Genomic DNA, 20,644 nt, shown 5'->3' with positions numbered 1-20,644 from the left:
TTAATATCTCCTGACACACATTCATCTTCAGCCCGACTTTCATACACAGCAAGAGAAAAATCTGCTGAATTAATCATTTCTCTGCTTATCATAAAAATGGGACAATAAAATATAACCTTTGAGGTCAAATAAATGGAAAGAAAACAGCACATGTCAAAAAAATCTGTTTATTACACAACAGAATAATACACTGATGACAGATTTCTTAAAGGCAAAGTGAGACCTTCAGCGAACCTTTATGCATGACTGGATCAGGCACAGAGTAATAGCGCAGTGTCATGGTTAAACATTACAAAAACACTTTAAAATTCACGGTATTTGGCCTCAAATATGCACACGAATCACGACGATATCATAAACTAACAGACCGTTTGGATAAAAATGCATTTTTAAATGTAAAAATATGCTAATCTCTCCGATGTATTTCATGATTTTTAACAAATGATTGTCATTAGGTCGTTTCCTCACTTATAAAATGCATCTTCCACCCAGGATCAAAATCAACAGATTAAAGAATTTCATCTGATTTAGTCTGAATAAGGACCCATTTACACAAAAAGATGAAGTACATGACCACTGAGGGGAATGGAAAGGGCAGTTTACTGTTTTTTCTGGTCTGTAACTTGCAGTCCACTTTAGTTTTGGGCATAAAACTTAAAAAATAAGCAGAAACCAAACGTAATAATGTGACTGAAGGATGAAACCATGAACCTTTAACTCCTCAAGTGTTTAACTGGCTGAAAAAAAGGGAAATTTTTTATGCTGAAAATAAAAGCTCATCTGGAGCAGCTGGAGTCTGAAATCTTTAGGTTTAAAACTGAAGAACATCTGGTTCACATCTTTCAGCCAAAAACACCCAAAACTGCTCAGATCTGAGTTCAGAGACGAGATCCTGAGAAAGAAGAAGAAGAAACTCAAAGTTTCGGCTGATGTTCGACTCTAAAAGAGTTTAATAAAGAGGTTTGATGGGTTTAAGGGATAAAACTGAAGCCGCACAGCTCCACCTGCTGGACACGTGCCGCCACTACACCTTTTCTTTCTATCAAACGGAACCAGAACATCTGGAGCATCTGGACTTCCTGCAGCTTTGAGCCAAACAAGCATCACGACAGAAATATTCAGGGTGACGCTGGAGCTGGCGTTAGTCTCGCAGAAAGACAAAGAAAGATAATTTCACCACTTTATACCAGGTCCAAACGGGTCAAACCCGGTCAAATCGGGACAAGATTATCCAACAGATCCTAAAACAAGTCTTTTGTGAAACTATTTCATCTGTTAAAATGCAGAAATCTAAACCGCCTCCTTCATTAAACGGACTGAAGTCCATCTTTAGGCGGTTCTGACAGTTCGGTTCTGCGGTTCTACTCGATGAAAAGGCTTCAGAACCGATCGGGATGGAGCCGATGATAACTTCTGTGAACTTAACTGTTTAAATGAAGGTTTCAGAGTCTTAATAATCTAAAGATAATCCGGTCCAGATGTGACCGGTCCAGATGTTGAGGGGGTTTAAGGAGGCCTACACAGCTGAAATAAAGGGTTCACAAACTTAAAATGGGCTGGTTATGAAAGAGGTCTGATGCTAAAGGAAAGAAATCAGTAAAATGTTCTTTTTCTTTCATTTCAACAGGCTGAAAGCTTCATCCTGAGCAGACTTTCTACGGGCTGAAGCAGCTCCTCGGAGTGGTTCTGACCCGGTTTAACCCTGAAGCCGGTGGGTTTACAACATGGAACCGAGTTAAATGTTTCAGAGTTTCATGACGCAGGTAGTGCAGATAAATAAAAGGCTGTTAAAGACGAACAGTTAGTGGATCCGTGGTTTTAGTGTCTCCGGAGAAGAATTTTAAGACTTTAAAAAGCAAACATCTGGAGCCGGTTTCTGTGTTTTTACGCCGGGCTTTAAAACGGCGCTCTGCACGTTATCGGAGGATTGATCAGGAGGATGTTTTCAGATCAGAGCGCCTCAGATGTTAGAAACAGTGAAAAAACGCAGGACTTAAAAAAAACGATAAAAACAGACGTCAGGTCAGCTGTCTGCGGCTGAAGCTCCGCCCCCCGTGGTCATGTGACAGTACATAAAAACAATCTGTGACCTCTAAATGAAGCGAATATGTAAAGGATGTGCTTATACGCCGTTGGCCTCCGTGTTGAGTTTCTCCGTCTCCGTGGCCACCGGCACTGGGCCGCCGTTAACGTTCGCCGGCCTCCCGCCTTCCTTAAAGGGGATACCGCGGGTTCGCCAGAAGTAGATGATGTCACCGGCGAAGGCAACCGACGCCAAGATCCCCAACACCTGCAGGAAGAGACGAGGAGAAAAGCATTTAAAAAACAGACCATCAGCCTGTCAACCAGGAAGGAAGGGAGGGAAGGAGTCAAGGAAGGAAGGAGGGAGGGAAGGAGGAGGGAGGGAAGGAGTCAAGGAAGGAAGGAGGGAGGGAAGGAGGAGGGAGGGAAGGAGTCAAGGAAATATCAAAGGAAAGAAGGGAGGAGGGAGGGAAGGAGTCAAGGAAGGAAGGAGGGAGGGAAGGAGGAGGGAGGGAAGGAAGGAAGGAAGGAGGGAGGGAAGGAGTCAAGGAAGGAAGGAGGGAGGGAGGGAAGGAGTCAAGGAAGGAAGGAGTCAAGGAAGGAAGGAGGGAAGGATCAAAGGAAGGAAGGAGGGAGGAAGGGAAGGAGTCAAGGAAGGATCAAAGGAAGGAGGGAGGGAAGGAAGGAAGGAGGGAGGGAAGGAAGGAAGGAAGGAGGGAGGGAAGGAAGGAAGGAAGGAAGGAAAGGGAGGAGGGAGGGAAGGAAGGATCAAAGGAAGGAAGGAGGGAGGGAGGGAAGGAGTCAAGGAAGGAAGGGAGGAGGGAGGGAAGGAGTCAAGGAAGGAAGGAAGGAGGGAGGGAAGGAGTCAAGGAAGGAAGGAGGGAGGGAAGGAGTCAAGGAAGGATCAAAGGAAGGAAGGGAGGAGGGAGGGAAGGAGTCAAGGAAGGATCAAAGGAAGGAAGGGAGGAGGGAGGGAGGGAAGGAAAGAAGGAAGGAAGGAAAGAGGGAAGGAAAGAAGGAAGGAAGGAAAGAGGGAAGGAAAGAAGGAAGGAAGGAGCGAAGGAAGAGAGGAAAGAGGGAAGGAAAGAATGAAGGAAGGGAGGATGGAAGGAAGGATGAGGAAAGGAGAGTGTTTAAATGTTTAAATACCGCAGCAAAGATCTCCAGAGCCGATCCACTGTTGTCTGAGATGAAGATGATGGAGGAGAGGAGGAGGAACCCGCCGATGGCAGCAGTGTAACCAAAGTCCTGCAGACAGATTTCTGAGATTTAAACCGATTCAGACCCTCGCTGAGTCCTCATCCAGGCTAAAAACACCAAACTGGAAACAGATTCCAGTTCCTGTTTCTGTCTGTGTGCACGTTGGCTGAGGACACGCCGTCATGCTGCTGTGGAGAGTTCAGGTGTGTTCGCCAGGTGTGTTCGCCAGGTGTGTTCGCCAGGTGTGTTCGCCAGGTGTGTTCGCCAGGTGTGTTCGCCAGGTGTGTTCGCCAGGTGTGTTCGCCAGGTGTGTTCGCCAGGTGTGTTCGCCAGGTGTGTTCGCCAGGTGTGTTCGCCAGGTGTGTTCCCCAGGTGTGTTCGCCAGGTGTGTTCGCCAGGTGTGTTCGCCAGGTGTGTTCGCCAGGTGTGTTCGCCAGGTGTGTTCGCCAGGTGTGTTCGCCAGGTGTGTTCCCCAGGTGTGTTCGCCAGGTGTGTTCGCCAGGTGTGTTCACCAGGTGTGTTTACCAGGTGTGTTCGCCAGGTGTGTTCGCCAGGTGTGTTCGCCAGGTGTGTTCGCCAGGTGTGTTCCCCAGGTGTGTTCGCCAGGTGTGTTCGCCAGGTGTGTTCGCCAGGTGTGTTCGCCAGGTGTGTTTACCAGGTGTGTTCGCCAGGTGTTTACCTGGTGTGCCGTCAGCTGCAAGTTAGCAGTTAGCTGCAAGTTAGCAGTCAGCTGCAAGTTAGCAGTCAGCTGCAAGTTAGCAGATGCTAGCAAACAATGCTTTCTCATCCACAGTAATGGACCAAGCCGGAGATGATGGAGCGTAACTCGCAGTAATGCACGTGCACAGTTGTACCGACAGGCTGATGGTTCGGCTCTCCTCTTCATTTGGAAACAAAACTTTAATCAGACTTTAGTGACTGTAACCATCAATCAGAGCACGGCTGTGGGTTTGCTTTCAGATGACAGATAAAATGATCACACTCTGCACAGAATGACCAAACTGGGGCGCCACAGGACGCCCACAGACCGCCATCTGCACCACATCTGCAGGAGGAGGCAGTTTGGTGCTAAAAACAGAAGAAGAGGCCGAAGCCGGCAACAGGAAGCGTCTGTGTGTAAACCGGGTGTGAGCGGCTTCCTGTGATCGACGCCCAGGGGGCGCGACCCTGTTACAGTAACAGAATCAATAAATTATTCATGCAAATGAGCCGTTCTCCATCCTTATCTCATAGTTTTCACTGCTTTAAACCGGGCAGCGCCAGCTGGACTGAAGCCTAACGTCTTACCGACACCTGCAGCCTAAAAGCTTTGCAGGAACCAGCAGCAGGTCGGTGCAGCTGCAGCAGCTTCTTACCAGTTTGGCCCAGCAGTTGATCCCGACCTTCGTGTGCAGCTTGGTGGCGAGGAGGACGAGCAGCAGCAGGGTGAAGAGGAAGGCTGTGCAGCTGACGAACTCGAAGAAGTAGAGCACCGAGCAGCTGATGCAGCTGTTGACCATCTCCTCCAGGATGAAGGCGAGGAAGGACAGCAGCTGAGGGAGAACCGGAGCACAGTTAACCCACTCATGGATTAAAAGATATCGTCTGTATGCAGCCTCTCCAGGAACAGTTCAGACCGTTTAACACCAGTTAGAGAAATGCCAAATCAGATCTGAGACTAAAACATTTTTAAATGTTCCCCACAGACTGTTCATGGAGGCGAAAACCTCTTTAAAGCATCAAATAACCCACAGATCAGAGAAGTAATACTGAATAAACAGGACATGTTTCCACCTGCAGGTTCATCAGCCGGCCACCAGGGGGCGACACAGATATTCTGGATCAGTTGGAGGAGGCGGTTGGGATTATTTATGAATATATGTGAAACCAACAGCCCAAAATATAAAAATGATCAGAATAATCAGAGCTGAAGCTGTAATCAATAATTATAACCAAGTTAAAGTGATTTAAAAGTTCATTTTATTGAATATATAAAAAAAAGTCCTTATTGGAACGAAGATGGTTTAAAAGAACAAAGTTTAAAAAAAAGAAAAAGGCTGAAAATTCTGTTTTGATCAGTTTCACAGAAATGTCTAATTTATTGAGTTTAATTTGAAATGTATTCATCAGGTTAAAATGGAAATAAAGTAGGTTCTTTGTTTCATTATCAACAGGTTTCATTTATCTCCGACTGTCTCGTGTTTGATTAGAAGAAGAAAAACGGTTTGGATGCAGACGACATCATCGTCACGTCTGTTTTTATTCAGCTGAGACACAGAAAACAGGATGGAAACACACAACCCGCTTTGTTGTGTCATCACGAGTGAAGCGGCAGCTGTGGTGGAACCGCTCCGACCGCTAAACGGTGTTTGGGCGTGTCTGACCTTCACTGAGCTGAGGAAGGAGATCACGACTACGGGAGCCCAGAAGGAAAAATAAAAGAAATACGACTTTGAGAGGAGGCCGAACTGAACTCCACAGAAGGGAAAAATAAAGTTTCCACAACTGGAGATAAAACCTTCCCAAACACCACCTAAACCTTCCCAAACACCACCTAAACCTTCCCAAACACCACCTTAACTGTCCCAAACTGTACCAAACACCACCTAAACCTTCCCAAACTGTACCAAACACCACCTAAACCTTCCCAAACACCACCTAAACTTTCCCAAACTGTACCTAAACTTTCCCAAACTGTACCTAAACCTTCCCAAACTGTACCAAACACCACCTAAACCTTCCCAAACTGTACCTAAACCTTCCCAAACTGTACCAGACACCACCTAAACCTTCCCAAACACCACCTAAACTGTCCCAAACACCACCTTAACTGTCCCAAACACCACCTAAACCTTCCCAAACTGTACCAAACACCACCTAAACACCACCTAAACCTTCCCAAACACCACCTAAACCTTCCCAAACTGTACCAAACACCACCTAAACCTTCCCAAACACCACCTAAACCTTCCCAAACTGTACCAAACACCACCTAAAACATCCCAAACACCACCTAAACCTTCCCAAACACCACCTTAACTGTCCCAAACACCACCTTAACTGTCCCAAACAGTACCAAACACCACCCAAACTGTACCTAAACCTTCCCAAACTGTACCAAACACCACCTAAACCTTCCCAAACACCACCTAAACCTTCCCAAACACCACCTAAACCTTCCCAAACTGTACCAAACACCACCTAAAACATCCCAAACACCACCTAAACCTTCCCAAACACCACCTTAACTGTCCCAAACACCACCTTAACTGTCCCAAACACCACCTTAACTGTCCCAAACACCACCCAAACTGTACCTAAACCATCCTAAACACCACCTAAACTGTCCCAAACACCACCTAAACCTTCCCAAACACCACCTAAACCTTCCCAAACAGTACCAAACACCACCTAAACCTTCCCAAACACAACCTAAACTGTCCCAAACACCACCTAAACCTTCCCAAACACCACCTAAACCTTCCCAAACTGTACCAAACACCACCTAAACCTTCCCAAACACAACCTAAACTGTCCCAAACACCACCCAAACACCACCTAAACTGTCCCAAACACCACCTAAACTGTCCCAAACACCACCCAAACTGTACCTAAACTGTCCCAAACACCACCTAAACCTTCCCAAACACCACCTTAACTGTCCCAAACACCACCTAAACCTTCCCACACAGTACCAAACACCACCCAAACTGTACCAAAACCTTCCCAAACACCACCCAAACTGTACCTAAACTGTCCCAAACACCACCCAAACCTTCCATACGTGCAGGGTCACTGCAGGTCAGCAGTTCCCACAATAAAAATGGAAATACTTTTAATTACAGTAAATCGCTGGTTCCAGAAGTTCCCAAAGTCCCGCAGTGACTTTAATGCTGATTTGAATCAGAACAATCAAACATGGCCGGCAGCCCCACGTTTCAGGTCTGTTTGACATCAGAACAAAACTGGGTCAAAACCTCCCCCTGAGAGTAGGAAAGGAGCATCGAATGGACCGGGAGCATCCAGGAGTCAGCCAGGCTCCTCCTCCCTCTGAGGTACAGAACAGGAGGGGGTTTCTCTGCTCAACTTTAATTAACTTACTGCTTTAAATGAGGTCAAAGTCTTTGAGATAAAGTATTAAATCCTGTCTTTATCTATCTCAGAGCAATGACGCACGACACCAGGGCTGTTTTGTACTTTAAAACCTCCTCAGTCAGCATCGGTCTGAGGACTGAAGCCGTCTGAAAGGAGTTTCCCAAACATCAGACATTCCTCCTTAAACTGAACCAGACGGTTAATGAACCATAAAACCCAAACAAGGAGATGAAACCGACGCAGAAACAACACAAAGTTGAGCCTGAAGTCGAGGCTTCGCTGTATTTTTGGCCCCGTGGTTAAACGTCCCATTACAGGGACGGTTTCTCACCGAGTCGAGGTTATAAACAGAACCCTGAACCACAGAGCTGAAACCAGACGGGCCGCTGGAGCAGAATCAGTCCAACAGACTGGAAACAGAAGTTAGGTCATAGCAGCAAAGACAGAGCTGGGAAAAACACGTCATGTGACCGTTTTCCAGAAATAGTGATTCAGATCAGACTCCAGCTCACTGCAGTCTGTCCAACATGTCCGAGCTGCTCTGGCCTCACAGAGTAGTTCTGTAATCCTCCCTCCTTCCCTTCCTTCCCTCCCTTCCTTCCCTCCTCCCTTCCCTCCTCCCTTCCTTCCCTCTTTCTTTCCTTCCTTCCTTCCTTCCTTCCCTCTTTCCTCCCTTCCTTCCCTCTTTCCTTCTTTCCTTCCCTCCTCCCTCCCTTCCTTCCCTTCCTTCCCTCCCTCCTCCCTTCCCTCCTCCCTTCCTTCCCTCTTTCTTTCCTTCCTTCCTTCCTTCCTTCCCTCTTTCCTTCTTTCCTTCCCTCCTCCCTCCCTTCCTTCCTTCCCTCCTCCCTCCCTTCCTTCCTTCCTTCCCTCTTTCCTTCCTTCCCTCTTTCCTCACTTCCTTCCCTCCTCCCTCCCTTCCTTCCCTCTTTCCTTCTTCCCTCACTTCCTTCCCTCTTTCCTTCCATACTTCCTTCCCTCCCTCCCTCCTTCCTTCCTTTGATCCATCCTTGACTCCTTCCCTCCCTCCCTTCCTTCCTTCCTTCCTTCCCTCCCTCCTTTCTTCCTTCGATCCTCCCTTGACTCCTTCCCTTCCTTCCTTTGATCCTCCCTTCCCTCCCTCCTTCCTTGACTCCCTCCCTCCCTCCCTCCTTTATTCCTTCGATCCTCCCTTCCCTCCTTCCTTGACTCCTTCCCTCCCTCCTTCCTTCCTTTGATCCATCCTTGACTCCTTCCCTCCATCCCTCCTCCCATTGATCTTTCCTTTACTCCTTCCTTCCCTCCTTCCTTGACTCCTTCCCTCCCTTCCTTTGATCCATCCTTGACTCCTTCCCTCCCTCCCTCCTTCCTTCCTTCCTTGGCTCCTTCCCTCCCTCCTTATCGTTTCCATCTCTACACGTTTAACTCGTCTCTCATCCCCGTTTCCAGGTAACCTCCATCTGTGGAACAGGGCGGCGTTCGGAGGCTGCAGACCTCAAACAGAGCTGCGAGCCTCTGGCCTTCAGGCCAAACAGCATCACTTCTTTATGTTTTCATTTGTTGATAAAAAAAAAAAAAAAAGCAGAAGTCAGAACTCATAACAGGAAGTCAAACCGAAAGCCAAGAAATCACTTGTGAACTTTTAGGTTTCAGCCACCAAACGGCTGAAAAGTCCACTCCGTAACCAACGGTTACAGGCTCCAGTTCAGCGATAGACGGTTCAGACAGAAGCAGGAGGTCTGGGAGAGAAAACAGCTCCTATCAAAAGGAAAAAGCTTTCAAACACCTTTATTCTGTTCTTTAAAAACAATCATCTTCCCGCAGACTTACTGTAAAAGCACCTTTTAAAGTAAGGCCTCACTGAGGTGCTTAAATTAGCCTGAAAGCTCCTCTAAAACTTCCAGTAAACACACATTTTAAATGCCCTGATGGGGAGAAATGTTCCATCAGCTGGTTCGGAGTGAAGAAACTGGTGTCTGCAGTGCGGTCAGTAGGTGGCGCTGAAGGTGGAGGAGCACCGGGACCGGTCCTCAGTGACTGAATGAGGAATCGCACGACCTCGGGCCCCCGAACGCACGACCTCGGGCCCCCGATCGCACGACCTCGGGCCCCCGAACGCACGACCTCGGGCCCCCGATCGCACGACCTCGGGCCCCCCGAACGCACGACCTCGGGCCCCCCGAACGCACGACCTCGGGGCCCCCCGAACGCACGACCTCGGGCCCCCCGAACGCACGACCTCGGGGCCCCCGATCGCACGACCTCGGGGCCCCCGATCGCACGACCATGGGCACCCGATCGCACGACCACGGGCACCCGATCGCACGACCTCGGGCCCCGATCGCACGACCTCGGGGCCCCCGATCGCACGACCACGGGCACCCGATCGCACGACCTCGGGGCCCCCGATCGCACGACCACGGGCACCCGATCGCACGACCTCGGGCCCCGATCGCACGACCTCGGGCCCCGATCGCACGACCACGGGCACCCGATCGCACGACCACGGGCACCCGAACGCACGACCTCGGGCCCCCGAACGCACGACCTCGGGGACCCGATCGCACGACCTCGGGGACCCGATCGCACGACCTCGGGGACCCGATCGCACGACCTCGGGCCCCCGATCGCACGACCTCGGGCACCCGATCGCACGACCTCGGGCCCCCGATCGCACGACCTAGGGCCCCCGATCGCACGACCTCGGGCCCCCGATCGCACGACCTCGGGCCCCCGATCCAGATATCAGAGTATCCAGAGAACGGAGCGTTTCACGTTTAGGCGACATGGCGTTTCTTTCACAAGCTTTGCATTCTGGGAGGAGGCTTCCCCTTTCAAACTCAGCCGATTCCACATCTCATCTGAAACGAGACACCGATCCATCAGAGGAAGGCTCAAGTTAACCGAGCTTCACTCATCCTGCAGGATGAAGAGGAAAGACCGCCCACGCCGTGATGTCACACCAACAAACACCTGGACCAAAACAAAAAGGTCAAACCGATGCAACGTAACGGCCGCCGTCTGAGGGCCCGTTCAGGGCTAAATGGGACAGAAGTCCAACATCCTCCATGTTGTTTTCTGCTGAAATCTCACAACCATGTAAATTCTGACCTTCCAAAGAATCCGCCAGAAGAAAACCGCCGCAGGCGAGCTTAAAACCTGCGTTCCTCTCCTCCGATGGTCGATAAATGAGGAGGTAAGGTGCAGGATTCTCTCATTAAAAGCAACAATAGAAGGATGTTTCGCTCCAAATGTCTGACATTCAGGCCCAGAAACCTGAATCTGGTCCAACTCTGAGATTAACAGCTGTTTGCGTCAGTGGGAGGAGCCAGAGGCAGCAGATGTGACCTGCTTTACCTGAAATGTCAACAGGGTGGGAAACACCTGATGTGGTCACAGCAGGAATCCCCCGAAGCTAAGCGAGAAGCCACCGGTGTCACCAGCTGAACTCTGAGGACTTTCTGTGATAAACCCGCTTAAATGAGGAAAAAGGAAGATAAACACTGAAGTCCTGTAAAGCTGCTTCTCTTCAGCTGCTTCTCTCCTCTTCAGGTGTTACTGATGCTTCACTTTGGCTTCTCTGGATGGAAATCCCATTTCCTGCAGCTGCTTTCTTACAGTTCAGACAAACTCCTGCTTCTTCAGTTGAACATTTTCTGTTCTCAGACGTGTTGCTTTGAGTTTTCTGTCCCGACTCTTTGACCTGAACGTTTCCCTTTTACAAGCTTCTCATCTTCTTTGTTCTTGCTCTAAATCTCAGAGCAGCTGACTGGGAACATCCAACATCTTCTGCCTCTGAGCCGAGTTCCCTTCCTGGAGGAGTTTCTGATCCTTTCCACTGTTCCACGGACAGCTCTGTGGTCTGCTGTCAGTCAGCAGCTGGAACAGCTGGTTAAACTAGGGAAACAGCTGGTTAAACTGGTGAAACAGCTGGTTAAACTCGAGAAACGGCTGGTTAAACTAATGAAACAGCTGGTTAAACTAGTGAAACAGCCGGTTAAACTCAGGAAACAGCTGGTTAAACTCGAGAAACAGCTGGTTAAACTAGTGAAACAGCCGGTTAAACTCAGGAAACAGCTGGTTAAACTAGTGAAACGGCCGGTTAAACTAGTGAAACGGCCGGTTAAACTAGTGAAACGGCCGGTTAAACTAGTGAAACGGCCGGTTAAAGTCACGAAACAGCTGGTTAAACTAGTGAAACAGCTGTTAAACTCGGGAAACAGCTGGTTAAACTCGGGAAACAGCTGGTTAAACTAGTGAAACGGCCGGTTAAACTAGTGAAACGGCCGGTTAAAGTCACGAAACAGCTGGTTAAACTAGTGAAACAGCTGTTAAACTCGGGAAACAGCTGGTTAAACTCGGGAAACAGCTGGTTAAACTAGTGAAACGGCCGGTTAAACTAGTGAAACAGCTGGTTAAAGTCACGAAACAGCTGGTTAAAGTCACGAAACAGCTGGTTAAACTCGGGAAACAGCTGGTTAAACCTTATGAAACAGCCGGTTAAACCTTATGAAACAGCCGGTTAAATCTTATGAAACAGCCGGTTAAACAGCTGGTTAAGTCTTATGAAACAGCTGGTTAAACCTTATGAAACAGCCGGTTAAACCTTATGAAACAGCCGGTTAAACCTTATGAAACAGCCGGTTAAACCTTATGAAACAGCCGGTTAAACCTTATGAAACAGCCGGTTAAACCTTATGAAACAGCCGGTTAAACCTTATGAAACAGCCGGTTAAACCTTATGAAACAGCCGGTTAAACAGCTGGTTAAATCTTATGAAACTGCCGGTTAAACAGCTGGTTAAACCTTATGAAACAGCCGGTTAAATCTTATGAAACAGCCGGTTAAACCTTATGAAACAGCCGGTTAAACAGCCGGTTAAACCTTATGAAACAGCCGGTTAAATCTTATGAAACAGCCGGTTAAACCTTATGAAACAGCCGGTTAAACCTTATGAAACAGCCGGTTAAATCTTATGAAACAGCCGGTTAAATCTTATGAAACAGACTGTTAAATCTTATGAAACAGCTGGTTAAACAGCCGGTTAAATCTTATGAAACAGCCGGTTAAATCTTATGAAACAGACTATTAAATCTTATGAAACAGACTATTAAATCTTAAGAAACAGACTATTAAATCTTAAGAAACAGACTATTAAATCTTATGAAACAGCTGGTTAAACAGCCGGTTAAATCTTATGAAACAGCCGGTTAAACAGCCGGTTAAATCTTATGAAACAGCCGGTTAAACAGCCGGTTAAATCTTATGAAACAGCTGGTAACTGCAGACTCATTTACATGTTCACACTCCTGCAGGCATTAGTCTTAGAAACCGTGAATTGTTTCCTACAAACGTACAAAAAGCTGAATGAACATCCACCAAAACTGCTGCTTCCATGTTTCTTTGGCAGCAGTTGACTCATTTTCTTCAGGAAACATCATCTGTTTATTGATCTCTGAAGAAAACTTGCAACACTGGTTCCTCTTCAGACTTGGAACCAAAGTGCTGACTGAAGCTGAACTTAATGTCACATCCTGGAGGGTTATGGGGGGGGCGGGAGGTCATAAATATCAAAGCACAGCAGGAAGTGGAGAGTCACTGCCTCCCTGTTAGATTCAGAATAGAATTTAAGATTCTTCTCCTCACATATAAAGCTCTTAATGACCGAGCTCCATCACATCTTAAAGATCTCACAGTTGGATATTTCCCCAACAGAGCACTTTGCTCTCAGGCTGCAGGTTTCCTTGTGGTTCCCAGAGTTTCTAAAAGCAGAATGGGAGGCAGAGCCTTCAGTTATCAGGCCCCTAAAAGCAGAATGGGAGGCAGAGCCTTCAGTTATCAGGCCCCTAAAAGCAGAAAGGGAGGCAGAGCCTTCAGTTATCAGGCCCCTAAAAGCAGAATGGGAGGCAGAGCCTTCAGTTATCAGGCCCCTAAAAGCAGAACGGGAGGCAGAGCCTTCAGTTATCAGGCCCCTAAAAGCAGAATGGGAGGCAGAGCCTTCAGTTATCAGGCCCCTAAAAGCAGAATGGGAGGCAGAGCCTTCAGTTATCAGGCCCCTAAAAGCAGAACGGGAGGCAGAGCCTTCAGTTATCAGGCCCCTAAAAGCAGAATGGGAGGCAGAGCCTTCAGTTATCAGGCCCCTCAAAGCAGAATGGGAGGCAGAGCCTTCAGTTATCAGGCCCCTAAAAGCAGAATGGGAGGCAGAGCCTTCAGTTATCAGGCCCCTAAAAGCAGAAAGGGAGGCAGAGCCTTCAGTTATCAGGCCCCTAAAAGCAGAATGGGAGGCAGAGCCTTCAGTTATCAGGCCCCTAAAAGCAGAATGGGAGGCAGAGCCTTCAGTTATCAGGCCCCTAAAAGCAGAATGGGAGGCAGAGCCTTCAGTTATCAGGCCCCTCTCTGTGGAACCAGCTGCCAGTTTGGCTTCAGGAAGCAGACACCCTCTCTACCTTTAAGATCAGGCTGAAACTTTCCTTTCTGATAAAGCTTATAGTTAGGGATGGCTCAGGTGAGCCTGAAACATCCCATAGTTCTGCTGCTATAGGCCCAGCCTGCTGGGGGAGCTCCCATGATGCACCTCTCCTCCCTCCATGTACAGATGACATCATTGCTGTCATTAACTTGTGTTTCTCTCTCTCAGCAGGTGTCTCTGGCCTGGTGTTACGCTGCTTGTTGTCCCCTCTTTCCTGTCCTCTCAGCCCCAGCTGGTCCAGGCAGATGGACCCTTCCTGGTTCTGGTTCTGATGGAGGTTTCTTCCTGTTAAAAGGGACTTTTTTCTCTCCACAGTCGCCTCCTGCAGCTCAGGACGGGGATTGGATCAGAGAGAAGTTTCTAGTTAGGCTACTTTTCTTTAATTAGTTCTATATGAACTGGACTAATTTGGAATTAAATGACTTGGATTTTAATTGGACTGAATCTTTGAAATTCTTTTGTCGCTTTATAAATAAAACTGAACTGAACATCCCATAGTTCTGCTGCTGTAGGCCCAGCCTGCCGGGGGAGCTCCCATGATGCACATCCTCTTTTTGTCCAAGAGGCAGAGTCGTGGGGGCCGGATGCAGGCCTCCCCCCGGCCTCCCTGCAGCCGACTGTTGCAACAGCAGCTCTTAGATCTGCTGACGGCAGGCAAATGATCCGCTCTGCAATACTTTCACTTCTCAGTTTGCAGCTTCCTGCTGGAGGATTCAGTCAGATGGAGGTCACACTGCTCCAGAGCCAGTTCAGACACGCTCCTTCCTCACGAGCACAAAGGCGGATTAATCCGCCGCTTCTTTGTCATCGAATGGAAGCCCGACTCTTGCTTTGAAAGCAAACATTTGCTCCAACTTGTCCTGTGAGGACATTTGGTTATTTCAGCCACTTTAGGGTTCTTTGGGTCAGTTTTATATCGGTTAATATGAATAACTAACTGTATTAAAAAGGGTCCTGTGGGGGGCGGAGCCAACAGACAACAGGCATTTAAAGGCAGGTTTATGGCCGAATTGTTGAAAAATAGAAGTTAAAAATGTTTCTCTTTTTAAACTCTTCTGATAAGAGTTGTTGTTTCGCTGCCAAAGGTGAACAGAAGTGAAGGCATAAAGAGGAACTGGGGTGGGAAAAGTAAAACAACAGGAACAGGAGTTCAGCTCGGTTTCTCTTCACTGAACCTGCTGACACACCCACAGCAGGGGGGGGGTTCCCAGCTCTCAGAGCACAGGTAAGTCTGGGTAACACCTGAGGCCGCTGGCTTTGTGTTAGGTTCCCATATTCTGTGGGATCCGGTTAAAGCCAGACAGCAGCTGCCAAACAGCAGCAGATCTACAGCAGAATGTGGGGAAAAAGAAAAGAATCAAGGTGTTGCAATGGTCCAGTCAGAGTCCAGACCTCAGCCTGACTGAAATGCTGTGGTGGGACCTTAAGAGAGCTGCAGAAACCAAAGCTGCAAACCTCAATGAGCTGAAGCAGCGCTGGAGAGAAGAGGGCCGAGATTCCTCCAGAACCATGAGAGAGACTGAGAACGTCCCACAGGAAACCATCACTGCAGCTCACTGCTGCTGAAGCTGCTGGATCAGGGTTTCACTTAGTTTTACACTCACTGCTGCTGAAGCTGCTGGATCAGGGGTTCACTTAGTTTTACACTCACTGCTGCTGAAGCTGCTGGATCAGGGGTTCACTTAGTTTTACACTCACTGCTGCTGAAGCTGCTGGATAAGGGGTTCACTTAGTTTTACACTCACTGCTGCTGAAGCTGCTGGATCAGGGGTTCACTTAGTTTTACACTCACTGCTGCTGAAGCTGCTGGATCAGGGGTTCACTTAGTTTTACACTCACTGCTGCTGAAGCTGCTGGATAAGGGGTTCACTTAGTCACTTAGCTAACAGAGCCAAGCTAACGGGGTAAAGCTAACGGAGCCAAGCTAACGGGGCCAGGCTAACGGAGCCAAGCTAACGGGGCCAAGCTAACAGAGCCAAGCTAACGGAGTCAAAGCTAACAGAGCCAAGCTAACTGGGCAAAGCTAACAGAGCCAAGCTAACGGGGCCAAGCTAATGGGGTAAAGCTAACGGGGCCAAGCTAACGGGGCCAAGCTAACAGGGCCAAGCTAACAGGGCCAAGCTAACAGGGCCAAGCTAACTGGGCAAAACTAACGGAGTCGAAGCTAACAGGGCCAAGCTAAGGGGGCGAAGCTAACGGGGCCAAGCTAACAGAGCGTATAATTGGAGGAACTTTGTCAGATTCCAGTAAAAAGCAGGTCCTGCACCATTTCCCTCCCCGTGTGCCCCAGTTTAAAAACACCACACAGCTGCCAAGAGAAGTCAGGTCCTCTTCAGAGGAGGTTTACGTGGCTGAGTGACCTGGTTCTGACCCGTTTAGGGTCTGAAGCCCCCCTGGATGGAGGAAAGATGGGGGTCTGGTGTTATACATGTTCCCAAAGCAGGCCGAGGTTAAGCAGGAAACCTTCCACTCTGTTCTGAGCCGACCCGAAACCCACAGAGCCGGCGCACCGTGGGGGAGGTCCGGCCCGCCAACAGCAGGTGGCGGGCAAAGCCAACGTTATTACATCACAGACCAACATTTTTTACACCGAAATGAAAACAGAACCAGATCAGCATCAAGTACTTCCTGCCATCGGGCCGCAGCGACCAATCAGAACAACTCATTTCCAGATAGGACCAAGTTTCAGTTTCAGGACAAAAAGCTGCTGGAACTGAACATTTCTCTGCTTTAGTCTGACATTAAAGAAGTCTTTGAGTTGTTTAAAAGAAGAAAATGTGTTTTTATGGGCTCTAATCTGAGCAGATTTCAGAGTTCATCCCTGAATCTACGAACTGACTGCAGAAAAATAAGAAAAAGGGGAAACAGACGGATGAAAGAACTCAAGCAAACATGATGAAATGTGGTCAGTTCAAGTCTTACTTTGAGTTTCTGACATCTGGAGCGCAGCTGAAGCTCAAACAATCCGTTTCAACCCAAAATGTTTAGTTTCTCTTTCAAATCAAAGCCGTTTCAGTCCATTTCTTTGTGTGAACTCGTGCTGGAAGCCTCTGAAACGGCTTCAATTCTACGGCGAGTTCGGACGTTATCGAGCGAGCGCGAGAGAAACGGCGTGCGATTCAAACACCAACTGACAGACGCCGTTGGCTCGTGAAAAACCGATAAAAACAATCAATAAATGAACAACATTAGCAGAGTGAGACATCGGAGCTTTTCAGGATCTTTGAACTCACCACTTGAACGATTTTCAGGCCGAAGCGGATTTTGTCCAGGTGCTCCGAGGGAACCATGAAACACGAGGACTTGGGGTTCGGCGCCGTCGTGGCGGTGTAGACTTCAGTTGAGGCCATGATGGAGCTGAAAGAGAGGAGGAGAAACTTCACAGAAGCTGCTCACGTCACAGTCAAACATCTGAAAAACTAATCATTTCACCTCCAAAAGCTCAGAAGAATAAAAAAGGACCCGTTTCTGAGCAGAAATATTATTTTAAAAGTTAAAATCTTCCCCTCAGATGGTTTTAATGCAGCTTTACGGTTATTTCAGACAAAAAGGGAGCGTTTGTGTCTTTATTCGACACAAAAATACAGAAAAGACTCAATAAATGACACAAAAATAGGGTAAAAAAGGGCAAATATGGGGAGAAAAACAGAAAATTAAAGCAGAAACTTTGCCTAAGTTCTTTTTATGCAGTAGAACATCTGAATAACGAATCATTTCACCTCCAAAAGCTCAGAAGAACAAAAAAGGACCCGTTTCTGAGCAGAAATATCATTTTAAAAGTTAAAATCTTCCCCTCAGATGGTTTTAATGCAGCTTTACGGTTATTTCAGACAGAAAGGGAGCGTTTGTGTCTTTATTCGACACAAAAATACAGAAAAGACTCGATAAATAAGCTAATAAACGACACAAAAATAGGGGAAAAAAGGGCAAATATGGGGAGAAAAACAGAAAATTAAAGCAGAAACTTTGCCTAAATTCTTTTTTTCGTGGCATCTACTGAGCTGCTCAGTTTCAGGTGTTCAGCTCGCTTTATTCCACACCTAAATGTGTGTAAACTCATATGTTTGGACTGAAAATCAAACTGATGAACTGCCTGTTAGAGTTCACTGCTGCAGCTTCGTAACGGAAAGACTTTTCCACCTTTACAGACAGTATTTCACCCGTTTCCAGGGGCCGATCGGACTGTTCTGAGGGTCTGCAGTCGGTCTGCGGTGGAGAATAAAGCTGCTCTACAGCAGCTGATGGGCAGAAGCATCAGACCCAAAGAACCCGAACAGACTGATAAAGAAGCTCCGTGCAGACATGAAAATAAAGAACAAAGCAGCGGTTCAGTCAGAGGCTTCTTCAGAATGAACGGACCCAGGATATGCACCAACTTCCTCTAAATGTGACACTTTAACGCCCTCCTGCAGCCTTCTGGGATGTTAAAGAAACATTCTGCTGCAGAAACACTCAGTGAAAGCTGTTCTGGAGCCAGAGAAAGACAGAAAGTTTATAGAATCTACAGCTTCTGGAGCTTCTCCAAGCAGCAGGTTACCTGCTGACAGGTGAGGGTGTCAGGATTGGGTATAAAAGCAGCTTCCACCAAAGGTTCAGCCTCTCCAACAAGGATGGGTCGTGGCTCACCGCTTTGGGCCAAACTCCATCAGAGAATCATCAATAAGTTCAGGAAATATTCCTCAGAGTCAGACTGGAAAGAACTTTGGTCTTTCAGCATCTACAGAGCAGGATATTGGGAACAGATTCAGGGAGTCTGGGGAAGTCTCAGTGTGGAAAGGCCAAGGACAGAAAGCCCTGTTGGATGAGCTCGGAGCCCTCAGGCAGCACTGCAGGAGAAACCGTCAGGCCACCATGATCCATACAGCCACATGGGCTCAGGAGGAGCTGGGAGAAGCATTTCCACTCAACACAGTCCACGGCTGCATCCAGAAATGTGAGCTGAAGCTGCATCACACCAGGAGGAAGCCATATATCAGCTCTGAGCAGAACCACGGCCCAGTTCTCTGGACTCCAGCTCATCTCAGAGGGACAGAAAGACAGTGGACACGTGTTCTGTGGGCAGATGAGTCCACGTTTCAGCTGCTTCTGGGAAAAACTGCTGAGAAAGAGCATCCAGCTGTTCTCAGAGGAAGGTTTAAAGCCAGCGTCTGTGATGGTCTGGGGCTGCAGCAGAGTCCATGGCATGGAGGGCTTCATCTGGGTAAAGGTACCACTGATGCATGCTGGATGTTGGAGTTCTGGAGAGACAGATGCTGCCATCAAGGTGGCTGCTGAGCAGCTGGAAGCTGGGATTCAGCAGGAATGGACTCAGATTCCTGTGAAAAACTCAGTTCAAAGCATTAAAAAGAGTCATTAAAGGAAGCTGAAGGATGGAAACATGAGTCTGGAGCAGCTTTTACTGAGTGATGCTGCTGCAGATTCTACGTTTGGTTCAGAGAAGATGCTGAAGATCACTTCTTTTTACTTTCAAACTAATAAATAACGGGTTTAAGCATTTTGTTGCATTTTTATAAAACGATCCAACTTCTCTGGAAATGCAGTTTTTGGGAGAAATGATCAGAAGAAAACTCTGAAAACAAAACTTCAGGTAACTTTGGATCTTCGGCTGCTGAGACTTCAGACGCAGGAAGTTTTCACCAAATTCACTTTAAACTAACACAGATAATTCAAACATCCACAGAGCAACAGATGGAAAGCACAAAAGCATCCGACTATCAGTGGATTTAATGACATGGGAGCCGAAAAGATGCACCTGGGATGTTTTTAAGGCTCTTTGCACCAAACAAAGAACAAAGATTCAGACCTGGAACGGTTTAAATGATGCTTTTTTAAAATATCTTAAAGTGTTCTGTTAAATCAAGGTTCAAAGTAACGAACAAATGACAGATTTAAAGCTTTTCTTGCATGTTAGATCCAGCAGAAACACATACAGAAACCACATTAAGCACAGCATCATGTAATCAGAGTCTCAGGGACATTCAAACACTTCCAGAAAAGCTCGGACAAAAGGAAACTGAATGCAATCATTAACACTTTTCATACAGAATATAAAAACAATGTCTCATCGGGGGTTTCTGAGTGCCTGAGAAAGAAAGTGAAACTTATGACACAGGTTGAGGCACTTTGTGCACTAAATTTACCCAACTGATAACCAGCTCTTTATCTTCCAGTCAGTTTAACCCACTTTTTCCCCCTTTTCCTTTATGTTAATACAAAACGTCCATTAAAAACTTAAATATTTAATCAAAACTTGCTCCCAGACAACAACAGAAATATTTCAGAAGATGGCGTCAATCTTCACCGTCCATATGGTTCACAATAGATAATTCGGCGTAGGTTTAGTTCAACATATTACAGTTTATTTTGGTGTTATTTGATCTTTTTTAAGGGTTTTTCTGGCTTATTGGTAACTTTCCGCGTTCTTTGGTGGGAGAGTTCGATGGGAATTCCAGAGAAATTCCAGCGGAAACGTCGAAAGAGCCGAAGTGAAGAACGGCTGTTTGACCAGATATAAGAAGCTAAAGAGTCGTTTTCTGCGAAGAAACAACTATGAAAAGCCGTTTTACAGAGTTCTGAATGCGGTCCGGCTGGTGACGGCTGCCCTGCAGCAGACAGACAGCAGGCTGGGGGCTTGGCAACAACTTTTAATGGTGGCGCAGCTTTTATCCACCTGAACAGGAAGTTAGCTTAAAAAGCGAAGTTTAAAAGTTTCAGAAACAAACTCACGGCTCGGTTCGGTTCCAACTGTCTGATGAACACCGTCTCCAGTAACGAGGTTCACTCCCAGCTCGTCGCTTTGTTTCTCAGGTTAACTGGAACTTCCGCGTTTAAGTGCGTTTTATTTACTTTAGTCAAGCCGGAAACAAACGCGTTTGAGCTCCGGTTGGGACTTTCAAATTAAAG

General features: G+C 47.5%; 1 protein-coding gene across 1 annotated transcript; it reads right to left on the bottom strand.

Annotated features, from left to right (window-relative positions):
• Positions 1-153: 153 nt before the first annotated feature.
• On the bottom strand, positions 154-20,602 carry cmtm6 (CKLF-like MARVEL transmembrane domain containing 6). The gene is made up of 5 exons (XM_072393478.1): positions 20,468-20,602; positions 16,975-17,098; positions 4,578-4,754; positions 3,172-3,270; positions 154-2,290 (listed from the first exon to the last, which is right to left on the bottom strand). The coding sequence occupies exons 2-5, from the start codon at positions 17,089-17,091 to the stop codon at positions 2,123-2,125; spliced, it is 561 nt and encodes a 186-aa protein (XP_072249579.1). The 5' UTR covers positions 17,092-17,098; positions 20,468-20,602; the 3' UTR covers positions 154-2,122.
• Between the last annotated feature and the right edge of the window lie 42 nt (positions 20,603-20,644).

The sequence above is a fragment of the Leuresthes tenuis genome, unplaced genomic scaffold, assembly GCF_036924035.1.
Source record: "Leuresthes tenuis unplaced genomic scaffold, fLeuTen1.0.hap1 SCAF_10, whole genome shotgun sequence".
NCBI lineage: Eukaryota > Metazoa > Chordata > Actinopteri > Atheriniformes > Atherinopsidae > Leuresthes > Leuresthes tenuis.
The sequence above is the reverse complement of the archived record's forward strand: the minus strand, read 5'-3'. Positions and strand labels throughout refer to the sequence as shown.